This window comes from Mustela erminea, chromosome 3 (assembly GCF_009829155.1).
Source record: "Mustela erminea isolate mMusErm1 chromosome 3, mMusErm1.Pri, whole genome shotgun sequence".
Taxonomy (NCBI): domain Eukaryota; kingdom Metazoa; phylum Chordata; class Mammalia; order Carnivora; family Mustelidae; genus Mustela; species Mustela erminea.
The window spans coordinates 67,002,162-67,014,811 of NC_045616.1; the positions used below are offsets into that span (position 1 = coordinate 67,002,162).

General features: G+C 33.8%; 1 protein-coding gene across 10 annotated transcripts in view; it reads right to left on the reverse strand.

Annotated features, from left to right (window-relative positions):
- Positions 1 to 1,845: 1,845 nt before the first annotated feature.
- BDP1 (B double prime 1, subunit of RNA polymerase III transcription initiation factor IIIB) overlaps positions 1,846 to 12,650 on the reverse strand; it is a 96,346-nt gene continuing 85,541 nt past the window's right edge. For all 10 annotated transcript variants that reach the window (XM_032336026.1, XM_032336023.1, XM_032336029.1 and 7 more), the window contains 4 exons: positions 9,164 to 9,203; positions 8,310 to 8,577; positions 7,573 to 7,819; positions 1,846 to 4,562 (listed from right to left, as the gene is read on the reverse strand). In XM_032336026.1, coding sequence (XP_032191917.1) covers positions 4,431 to 4,562; positions 7,573 to 7,819; positions 8,310 to 8,577; positions 9,164 to 9,203 — 687 coding nt within the window. In that variant the 3' untranslated portion in view covers positions 1,846 to 4,430. The remainder of the gene's footprint in view (positions 4,563 to 7,572; positions 7,820 to 8,309; positions 8,578 to 9,163; positions 9,204 to 12,650) is intronic.

Genomic DNA, 12,650 nt, shown 5'->3' on the forward strand with positions numbered 1-12,650 from the left:
AGCAAATGAAAAAAGTGCAGCAATTATTAACTCCAAGAAAAACAAAAGCTTGTACCATGTCACCTTAGTACATAAAGAGATACAGCACTGAATAATTACAATTAATACAGTAACAATACTAAATATGGACTAAACCTTATGATTAACATAAGGGAAGATTAACAAGAGGGAAGCAAGGAGGGGAGTTTTAAGAAAGCTATTTAAGATTTTATTTAATTGGGGCGCCTGGGTGGCTCAGTGGGTTAAGCCGCTGCCTTCGGCTCAGGTCATGATCTCAAGGTCCTGGGATTGAGTCCCACATCAGGCTCTCTGCTCAGCAGGGGGCCTGCTTCCCTTCCTCTCTCTCTGCCTGCTTCTCTGTCTACTTGTAATCTCTGTCTGTCAAATAAATAAATAAAATCTTTAAAAAAAAAAAGATTTTATTTAATTTACTTGACAGAGAGGAGGAGCAGGCAGAGGGAGAGGGAGAACCAGGTTCCTTGCTGAACAGGAAGCCCAATGGAGGACTCAGTCCCAGGACTCTGGGATCATGACCTGAGCTGAAGGCAGATGCTTAACTGAGTGAATCACCCAGGTGCCCAAAGAAAGCTAAAATTCTTAAGTACCATGACGGAATGTCAGTTATCAATGTCTAACATTGTAAATTCTATAAATAACAATAACAATAGCAGAAGACACAGCTTGTTTGAAATGTAGCACTACTTGACTTTTTCAGCCATGTGTAATAATTTTTTAAAATATGATATAATGCATACTAAAAGGTTAGTACCATGTCTAGCATAATAAATGGTAGCCTGTTGTTTTAAAAAAGTGAAAGTTTAAAAAATCTGTGGTGGTGGGGGGGGATGAGGATAAAAAGGGTCAGAATGAGTTTAGTACAAAACTTTTGTGAAGTACTGACCCCAAATTTAGCTTTGCATTGAAAAAGAAAATAATACAAGGGTTCACACAGCACATATACAAAAACAAAACAACAACAACAAAATCAAACCAGTCGAACAGAAGCCCAATTATTCCTGGTACTAAAGCCAAAGAGAAATTATCCTAAATAGGATTCTCATAGGTAGGATATTGGATGATATAACTATTTAAAACTCTCTAACACCATTACAGTAAAAATATCAATTTCTTTAGGCTTTTATTCGATTTCACATAATGTCTCTAAACACAACCAGACCAAAAAATATAGGCAGCTCATATATAAAGCTCTTTGATAATATGAGTAAATTCAAGATAAAAATTCCATCCTGGGCTTTAGATTATATGTCCAGGATTATATTATGGCCAGGACAAAAGTTTCTCTACAAAGAAAACAAAGTGGGAAGAAAAAACAGTAAAAGAAACTGAGTTCTGATACCTTAAAATTCATTATATAAGGAATAAATAAACAAGAAAGCAACTCTTCACATGTCCTAAATGGGAGGAAGGGAGAAGTCTATACTTTAATCTTACAAGATCAAAAAAATATCCTTCACAGCATACTTATAAGACAAAAGATTAATTCTTCCACTTACATTTTTATGGATGGAAGAAAGTATATGCTGTAGGTGAAAAACCGACAAGTTTTGGTTAAACAATATCTTTAAGTCATGTGAAAAGAGGGGTGCCTGGGTGGCTCAGTGGGTTGAGCCTCTGCTTTCAGCTCAGGTCATGATCTCAGGGTCCTGGGATCGAGCCCCATATTGGGCTCTCTGCTCAGCGGGGAGCTTACTTCCCCCTCTCTCTCTGCCTGTCTCTCTGCCTACTTGTGATCTCTCTCTGTCAAATAAATAAAATCTTAAAAAAAAAAAAAAAAAAGACATCCTTTAAAAAAAAAAGTCATGTGAAAAGAAAAAACAATAGAAGTAGTATAAAATAACTTTTATTTACATAATTTATATCTATAGAACATAACTGCTTTCTTTAGAACAAGAAAATTTACAAATGACAGGTATTGCTTTTTTGTCAAAAACTCCTTCAAGCAAGAGAGTATATATGGTCACTTCTAATTTGAATAACATGGTGGTAAGCAGCAGATACTCATATTTTTAACTGTGCCTCAATCATTTACCAACAGTTAGGCTTTTAAAATCATCATGTTGACCACTTGCTAAAATATAAGTATTCAGGAGGAAAAGTCAAGAAAATAAAGACCATTATTCATACCTCCTTTCAGATTTACAAAATAATTCTTCACAACATCATCTTTACAAGAATATAAACAAAGGGTGTGACTAATTCTTTCCACCTTGTAAGGTAAATACAATGATTAAGTTTCTTATTTTCCCAGATTAGTTTGAAGGATATAATAGTAGGACAATTTATCTTGGCTGACTTGATTCTCTTACACAATGAATACCCAAAGATAAAATTATTTTTTTATATAGTAAGAAGTTACACCTTCCATAAAATGAATTCATTATAGATGAACAAGAGACAGATGTTAACAAAGTTAAAAAATAAATATTACACAAGGGATAGAATAATAGTTTAACTGTGACAACCTAACATCCAAACTAAGATTAAATGAAAGAAACTGTTTCAAAATATGAGACTTTAAAAATTTTATAAAAACAGGGCATTAAAATAGCTATGTGATTGACAACCATGATTTTTGTGACATATTAATCACATGAAATAAATTAATGCATACCTACTGAGAATTTCCACTCAGATTTATAGATTCCCCCTTGATGACACAAAAGTTAAATTATAAATTTCACTATAAAGCAATGAATAAGAAATGCTCTAATAGCAATTTTAGGATTACTGTTATATTTGCTGAACCACATCCTATTTTACTAATGAAGTTGAAAATTCGCCACTATTTTTTTCAATATACAAACACAATTATCTAGACATTAAAATATATTCCCAGTTGAAATACTGCTCATTTTGTAATGCAATCATCACAGTTTTAATTGTGATGCACAACTAATAACTTCAATGAGAGATATGTCAAAGATAAAATGTCAGCACCTTAAGGTAAGAAAATTACTATCTAATATAGGGGTCAAATGAAAAGCCCATTACAGCCATGTCAATCCCTTCAGTATTGTCTGTGGCTGTTTTCACACTGAAACAGCTGCCACCGAGGCCATCCAGCCTGCAAATTCAAGAATATTTTGCAGAAAATGTTTCTAACTCCTGCTCTGAGGCTTTTCAAGTAAAAGAACAAATTTGTTTTTGAGAAGTTTGATTTGAACCACTGAAGATTTGCTTGGGTAGATAATGGAATTACATGTATAAAAAGCAAAATTTCAAAATCAAAAACAACCCTTAAATTAATACTGATGATAATCACTGACTAAATAAAGTCTTATTATCTTATTTTCTGTTTTAATATCACAATTATGTTCTGTGCTTAAAGGCCTAAGAGCCCCTTAAGCAAAATTTAATGGGGGGAAAAAGCTATCAAGAAATTAGTTTTTAAAAAAAGGAATGTATGTGAGTGTGTGTGTGTGTGTGTGTGTGTGTGTGTGTAAAAGGGACTGAATTTTGTAGGCAAATCTCCCTCATAAATTAAGGGTTTTTTCCCCATACAAATCCTGAGATTATCCAAAAAAATAAGAAAAACAAAAACTTCACAGTACAAATTCAATATACTAAACTATGAGAAAAAAATGTATTCAAAACATATATACTATCCAAATACTTTTAGTGATATAACTATAAATATCTTTAAAAATTAAAGGGAAAAGGGACAAACACAAATTTGTCAATGTTGTCTTTACCCATAATCTGAGTGGTGAAAATAATTAAAACTCAATATTCCTTTAAATAAAAAATTTAAAAATAAATAAACTTTTTGATGTTTCATTTTTATAAATAAGTTTAAATACTACTTGTTCAATTAGGACTAATGTTACATCAACATGAATTAGAAAAATACATATTTTCCAGTCAAATAGCTGATAATAGAAAAGTTTTTAAGATTTACCATACTAAAGTGGAGATTTCACAATATGCTTTCATATTCTCAGAGGCAACTGTAAAGGCCTTCAGCAAAACAAATAAAACACAAAAACAAACAAACAAATAAAAAAAAAAACAGAAAAAAGCCTTTACAAAATAAGTTCACTAAATGCTAAATACAATCTACCTCCAAATAAGTCGGCACTGTGATTTATACAGAGAGTTTACCCACAGCACTCCAAAATGTCCACGTGTGTTCAGCACAGTAAGAGTCAAAACGTGAACAAGAGAAGCTATTTCTGTCTCAGAAGCAGTCTTAACTGCTTTGTATTTCCAAAATGCTGAATCAATCAGAATGAAAGGAACCTCAGCTATGTTTTCCACTGATTATAAAAGCTTCAAATCAAGCTCTTAAATATTCAAAATCAATCTAAAGAAAAAAAGCCAGTGATGCTTTTTTCTAAATACTGCTTAGTTGATATTTGACTCTGGAAATCCTAGACTTAAAAAAATTAAAAAAAAAAAAAAAAAGACTTTTATTCTGTTTCATCTACTTCGATAAAGATATCACCGAAGAAATATTCTGAGACTGTGGTTGGCTCCTCCTCAGGTACCCGGTTTTGGCTACTTTTACATTCTTCTTTTGGTAAGGGACGATCACAAGAAGCCTAAAAAGATAATAAAAATAAGTATGCAATATAACATTTATATATTGGTAGTGGTCATCCAAATTGCCATCTCTTTGAAAAGCAATATAGTAATAAATATTAAATATGCTTTAAATATGTTCATACTCTTTGACCCAAAAGTTTCGTTTCTGTGCTGTTTTATTAGGGAAATAATACTAAACATAGTAAGAATTTTATGAGTAAGATAACCTTTGAAGTATTAGTTAAAATAATAAAATTGGACTCAACAAACACAACAGTGGGTATGATTAGATTAATTACAGTGTACATACGATCCATTATTTTACCGTAATTTCCTTGAAAAAAATGTTAATACAGAAAAGCATAACATCAAATCTATAATGAAACATTTTGATAACCTGCATAAGAATACAGATCCACAAAATAGAATAGTATTCCAAGGCAACTACAAATTAAAGCAATTCTATCAAAAGTTAGCATACTTACGAACTTACAAAAAATTAAGACAACATCGTATTGTCATTGGAACAGACTTTTATATCAACAAAAAAGACTACAAATATCCCCAACACATACTGCAAATTTAGTATGAGAAAAGTTGGATTATTTAATAAATGATGTTGGACAACTATATAACCATATTAGGAAAAAAAGAAGTCAAACCAAAATAAATTCAAGATAAATCAAATGATTTAAATGTGAAAATATTTTTTAAACATCTATTCTAGGGACGCTTGGGTGGGTCAGTCTGTTAAACATCTGCCTTTAGCTCAGGCCATGATCTCAGGATCCTGAGACTGAGCCCCAAGTCAGCCCCCTGCTGCGCAGCCTCCCCCCCCACTCCCGCCACCTCCTGCTCATGCTCCCTCAAATAAATAAATAAAATCTTAAAAAACAATCTACTCTAAAATATCATGGGAAAACACTTTTTAATAATCCTGGACTGGGGGAGAGGGAGTTATCTTTTTAAATGACTCGAAATGCAGAAGTCATAAAAGAAAAGATTGATAAATTCACCTATGTAAAAATTTTTTAAATGTCCACATGGCAAAAACTACTGTACACAAAATCAAAAAGCAAATGACATATAGGTTTTTAAAAATTAACAAATATACACATATAACCTTTATCCCAAAGGGTTTTCGTTAATGGAAGAGCTTCTACAAATCAACATGAAAAATACTAATGATGCAATTTTTTTTAAAAACCAAACATGGAGTGCTTGGATGGCTTAGTCGGTTAAGCGTCTGCCTTCAGTGCATCATGATCCCTGAGTCCTGGGATTGAGTCCCTCAATCGGGCTCCCTGCTCAGTGGGGAGCCTGCTTCTCCCTCTCCCTCTGCTGCTCCCCCTGCTTGTGCTCACTCTCTCTCTGTGTCAATTAAATAAATAAATAAATAAAATCTTTTTTAAAAAATCAAACATGATTAGAGGGTTCACGGAGAAAGCATAAATGATTCAAATACATGAAGAAGTGCTCAACCTCACTCATATGCTCATTAAATCTACAAAGAATTCCAAAAGTGAAAAAAAATGATGACATCTAGTGTCTAGTCTACACTGCTGCTATAAACAGAAACTAATACGTTCCGTATGGAAGACACTCAAGCAATCTCTATCAAAAGAATAACCCCCTTTTGATCCAACAATTCTATTTCTAGGAATTCAACCTATAGATAAATGTGTAAAATCACTCATTTATAAGTTAGCTATTACCATATTATTTGAAGCAGCAAATCCATTAGGAATAACCTAAATGACTACCAGTGTGAGACCACTATTACTCTATGGTACATCAAAACAGTGGGACATGATCTAGTCATTAAAAATAATGGGGGCATGGGGCACCTGGGTGGCTCTGTGGTTGAGGCCTCTGCCTTTGGCTCAGGTCATGATCCTAGGGTCCTGTGATGGAGCCCCACACTGGGCTCTCTGCTAAGCGGGGAGCCTGCTTCCTCCTCTCTCTCTGCCTGCTTCTCTCTCTGCTCAGCAGGGAGCATGCTTCACTAATAACAAAAGAAATGCTAATTAAACAGATGAAATTACATTTCTACCCTCTACTGTCATATTAAATGAGAAAAAAATTTATTTTCAAGAGTTAATATCTAAAGCTGGCAAGACTAGGACCTTAACTGGCACAGTTACACTGCTGATAATTTTAACAACTATTCTCCACAGTCATTTGGCTACAATAAAGATTCATAACATACTGGTTCCAGAAAATAATTCTAGGAAATATGAAGTATTTTTAAAAATTTTAAAGACAGTCTTTGCCAAAGTACTCCTTTTGAGACTCGTGCTATCTAATAGGTCACCAGCCTTTTCTGTGTTGAAATCCTAAGTAACCAATCCCAATACTCTTCCAAAGTTTCCGATGTAAATTCATATATGTTTCCATCCCAGGACTTCCCATATGAACATCAATAGCATGAAGAGAAATGAAACATGCAAATAAATTCTAATTTTACTATTCCTTGAATTCTTATGGATTTCAGGACATTACCCCCAAAACAAATAAAACACCAGCAACATTTTGTTTTGCTTCCACAGATCAAAAAGTTCTCTGCATTAAAGGAATGACAATTAAAGGGTCCATGTACAGCTGGCTTAAATGCCTCTGTACTAAAGGAGTTGTAACTTCTTAGTTTAATACCTTATCTTCCTTTCTTATAGTGAGGTATGATGGGGAGAAGACAGACAAGAGATGCTCTGAAACAATTTCTAATATCCAAATGAAAATAGCAATTGCCATGTTTTTCCTAGTTGAGTCTGATTTCTAACCCATTCTTTTTTTTTTTTTAAGATTTTATTTGTTTATTTGACAGACAGAGATTACAAGTAGGCAGAGAGGCAGGCAGAGAGAGAGAGAGGAGGAAGCAGGCTCCCCGCTGAGCAGAGAGCCTGATGCGGGACTCAATCCTAGGACCCTGGAATCATGATCCAAGCAGAGATTTTAACCCACTGAGCCACCCAGGCACCTCTCTAACCCATTCTATACAAACAATAAAATATAACAGTTATCACATACCTGAGTTGCTGAACTGCCAGTATTCTCAGATTGAGTATCAACAACACTTGGAGATGGAGGCTGATCAGAGGACTCTTGGATTTTTTTCTGGCTTTCACTGAGTGGATTTGATCTTTTCAGATTCTTTCTTGATACAGGTATAAGAGGTTTTAGACGTTTCTTATTATAAACCTGAGTAGGTTCATCAGACTCCAAACTATTCTTTGAACATATTAAAGACAAAAATCCCAGGGGTCTTCTGCCAGGTCTAGAGACGCAAATGTAAAGATATTCAAGAATATGCAAGAAGAGAGATTCCTAATACCAACTTCTTTCCATGAATACGAAAATGGCACATGCGATACCACATTAGTGGTATCAGCATATCTACTAAATATCTTTATTATTTTGATCATTATATACCAGTAGCTGGTATACCATCATACCATCGGGTGCCAATGCAGATTTTCTACCTAAAAAGTTAGTTTCAGCATTTAAAGTTAAGCTCCTGTTATATGGAATGTAACAAATTCCTAAAATTCCATATCTGAAGAGTCCTACAAAATGTTGACTACCGAACTTCCTTTGATAAAACTCCTTCCCTTTACATTACTGACAGAGAGATATGTTTATAAAACAGCATCCATAGTAGTGAACTTAGTCTTTACATATATATCATATCTGTTGCATACAGGTTACATTTACCCTTTGAGAAAGAGAAATGGAGAGAATTTCTGTTAAAGAGCATCTCATAGTACCTGGATAATGGGGTTTTTGAAGATGATGCAATGTTATTCATTTGTTCAGACTTCGAAGCAGCACAAATTCCCTCCTCCTTAGCAGACACAATCCTCTCATCCTGAGGTAACTGAGATGTACTTTTTTCTATATGTGTATCTGTTATTTTATCAAGAGACCCAGATTCTATACTCTGAAAAGCTGGTTCAAGTTGCTCTTTCTGAGGTTCTGGAGTTGTATGTGTGCCTCCTGAGGTAGGGAAGATACCTTGTTCCTTGTAAGACTCCCCTTCAAAAAATGAAGACAAATGATAAACACAGAGAACACATATTGAAATCTGTATATACAACATACCATTAACTTACTCTAATAAGAATAAACTAAATTATAAATTAATATGTAAGTCATCTGGACTATTAAGAACTTTGTAGCTGGTTTAAAAAAAAAAAAGTATGGTTAGAATTTTTTCATTCAGATACAAAATAGTCCTACCAACATATTTTGACCTAGAAAATCTTTCTCCATAAATCTATCTTCAACTAACAAAATAAGAGTTATTACCTGCTAATCCCTGGGTAGTAAACCAAAGGAACTATAAAAACTCTTTTATGCTCAGCTTTCTAATTCCTAAAATATAATTGTTCAGCTTTTATAGGACATCCTGTAGCCACATAGTTTTCTATTAATTACAAGATTAAAGCAGCTTTGTATGGCTATGAAAGTGCCAAATCCAAGATCTCAGCTGGGGAGAAAAACATAAGAATCAAAGCAAGATTCTTAGAGAAAGTGAGCAAGATCTCTTCTTCAATTCCAAATTTTAACAGATGCATTAAAAATAGCCAATTGTAATCATATTAAAATTTATTTCACTCACCTGTTTCCTCAGAAGCATTTATCATTTCCTTTGAACACACCTGTTTTAAGAAAATTAAGAAAAAAAAAATTTATCAAGTAAAACGTCGTTCTTTTTTTTTTTTTTTTTTTTTTTAAATGAAGTAAGCATGTATCTCCCAGAAACCTCTGGGGTAAAAGATGTCTTATGGAAATGCTACCAACATTTATGAAAAAGACATTGCTACTGTTACTAAATCTATTCCAGAGCACAGTAAAAGAGAAGTTTTCCAATGCTTTTAATAAACCAGTGTTAATATTAATTCAAATTCTGATTATAACCAGTACAAAAATATCAAATATAATAGTACAAACATAATTCAGCAACATATCAAAAGACTAACACAACATAATCAAGCAGAGTTTGTCTCAGGAATGCAAAGATGTTTGAGTATGTGAAATTTAGTATAAATCAACTGAACTGAGAAGAAAAATAATACCCCCATCTGTATGTTTACAGGGAAAGTATCCAATATTATTCATACTTTAAAAAAAGACATTTTCTTAACACCATAAACTGTAATTACTGCAATTCAAAACCAGCATCCCATTCATAAACACTGGAAATATTCTCATTTAAATCAGGAATAAGAAAAAGATGTCTACTATCAGGACTGTTTTCTGATATTTTTTGAGTTTTGTTAGCCTATATAGAAAAGAGAAAGAAATTAAGTGTATACGAAGTGTATGAGAAGAATGAGAAAACCCAACAGAATCAAGTGAAAAATTACTGTAGGTGGTAAAGGAAATTCAGTAAGTTCTCTAATGTTTTGTTGTCAATGATAATGACAACAAAAAAGATAAAATTCTTAGGGGATGACCTAATAAGAAACGGACCAGAATTTAAATGAAGAACTAAAAATACCACTGAGACATAAAAGAGTAATTAAACAAGTGGAAAGACATACTATGTTTTTGAATTAAAAAAAAAAAATCCAACGTAACAAAAATTCTGACACCAACTTTCTCTATGTTAACTGGTCAAGTTAATATGATCCTAATTTAAGTATCAATAGTTTCTTTTTTTTTTTTTTTTTAAGCTCTAAACAAGTAAATTCTAAAATTAACATCAACTTTAGGACATATACCCAGCTAGGAAAAACTTGAAAAAAATAAAATAATGTGCAGGGGAGAGAGAAACTTTCCATTTAAGATAGCAAAGCATTTAAAACTACAGTAATTTAAAACAGTGGGACACTGTTGCTCTAGAACAAACAGGTGAATCTCAAAGTAGAAGAAAATTCAGGGAGTACACTCAAATACATATGGGACTTCATACCCAGTAAGTGGAATTTTAAGTCAGTGGAGAAAAAATGAATTATTCAACAAATGGTGCTGGTACAACTAAGTAGGCACCTGGAAAACATGAAATTGGTTCCACTCTTCTAACACCAAAATAAATTCTAAACAAATCATTAATGTTAACTCTAAGAATTTATACTAAATCTCAAGGTAGACTTTCAATGTGTAACACAATCCCCAGAAGCCATACATAAAAAGACTGATAAATGGATTACATAAAAAAATGTCTACATGTCTCTATGACTGCAGTATGTGTGCATTCTAAAATTTACAATTATAACTTCAACATTTTATAAGCATTTTTTTATTGTCAGAATGTTTTAAGTTTAAAAAATAAAAATCACAAATAAGATCAAAGAGGGGTCTGGCTGGCTCAGTCGGTTAAATATGTGCCTTTGGCTCAGGTCATGATCCCAGTGTCCTAGGACTGAGCCCCACACCGGGCTCCCTGCTCAGTGGGGAGCCTGTTTCTCACTATGCCTCAACTGCAACTCCCCCTGCTTGCGTGATGCTCTTCCTTTCTCTGTCAAATAAGTAAAATCTTATAATAAATAAGTAAAAATTTTTTTTAAAAACCACAATGCTTGAAAGGAATGCTAATGAACTGATGAAACTGGGTGACTGATACACAGGGATACATTATACTTCCTTACGTTTTTAAATTCTTAAAAATTTTCATATTAAAAAAAACTGGGGCACCTGGCTGGCTCAGTGTATAGAGCATGTGACTCCTGATCTTGGAGCTGTAAATTTAAGCCCTGCATTGGGCGTAGAGATTATTTAAAAATAAAATCTTACCCCATACCCAAAAAATCAACCAAAAAGAGGTCTGCAAGAAAAAAAGAACACACACAAAAGGTAGAGTCAAAAGACAAAAAGTAGGGGAAAATATATGCAACTCCTTCAAAGACATAAACAACACAGAGTTCCTCCAAATCTCTAGGAAAAAGATCAACAACACAACCACAAAAATGGCTAAAGAATACAAAGTCATTTCACAGAGAAAGGAATACAAAAGGCTTCTAAGTATATGAAAGATATTCAACCTTACTTGTCATAAGAGAAATTAAAACCATTCAGGGTGGTTGGGTTATGGACACTGGGGAGGGTATGTGCTATGGTGAATGCTGTGAAATGTGTAAGCCTGATGATTCATATACCTGTACCCCTGGGGCAAATAATACATTATATGTTAATAAAAAAAAAATTCTGTGATACCATCTTCCACCCATCAGATATACAAGAATCCACTGCCAAAAAAAAAAAAAAAAGAAGAAGAAATAGAATCCACTGCCTCTGTTGTCTGCCCTCACCTAAGGACTACTGGTCTTCAACTATCCCTTTGAGAAAAGAGATTCTAAATCAACTTTCCTAAAAATAAATAAATTAACTCTTCCACAGTGTAGCTACACAGTTGAGATAAATTATCATGAGTATTGGAAACATAAACAAGTGGGTGCTAAGAAACCTTTAACATAGTGGCTGGTGATCAAATCCGCATAGTATCTTCAGGCTTCCCAAAGACAGTGATGACTGAGCTAAAGAAGTTTCTATGTTTGGCAAGAAAATGTTTCATAAAAAGGTAATAAAAGAAATGCCCTGGGGCGCCTGGGTGGCTCAGTGGGTTAAGCCTCTACCTTCGGCTCAGGTCATGATCCCAGGGACCTGGGATCGAGTCCCGCATAGGGCTCTCTGCTCAGCAGGGAGCCTGCTTCTCCTCATCTCTCTCTCTGTCTGTCTCTCTGCCTATTTGTGATCTCTCTCTCTGTCAAATAAATAAATAAAATCTTTAAAAAAAAAAAAAAAGAAAAGAAATGCCCTGGGATGTGAAGAAAGATGGTGCTTTCTAGAAACTGAAAGATGGCCAATATGGTAACAGAGTGAGGCACACAGTGAGATCAGAGACAGAAATGGGCCAGACAAATAGAGGGCCTTTAAGGTTCTGGTTCTCTTCCTAAAAACAATGGATAGCTTTATGCGTTATGGTAATACTGATGATGATACTACTATTACTAATTTACACAACGGGAAACTCATTCACAGAAATAAAAAATCCTAACTCGGGTCCCAAAACTGTTAAAGGGTACAGCCGGGATCCAGATCTGTAGGACAAATTTTGGCTTATTTTTTTTAAGCCATTTACAAAGAACTATGAATGGGCTTCCTGA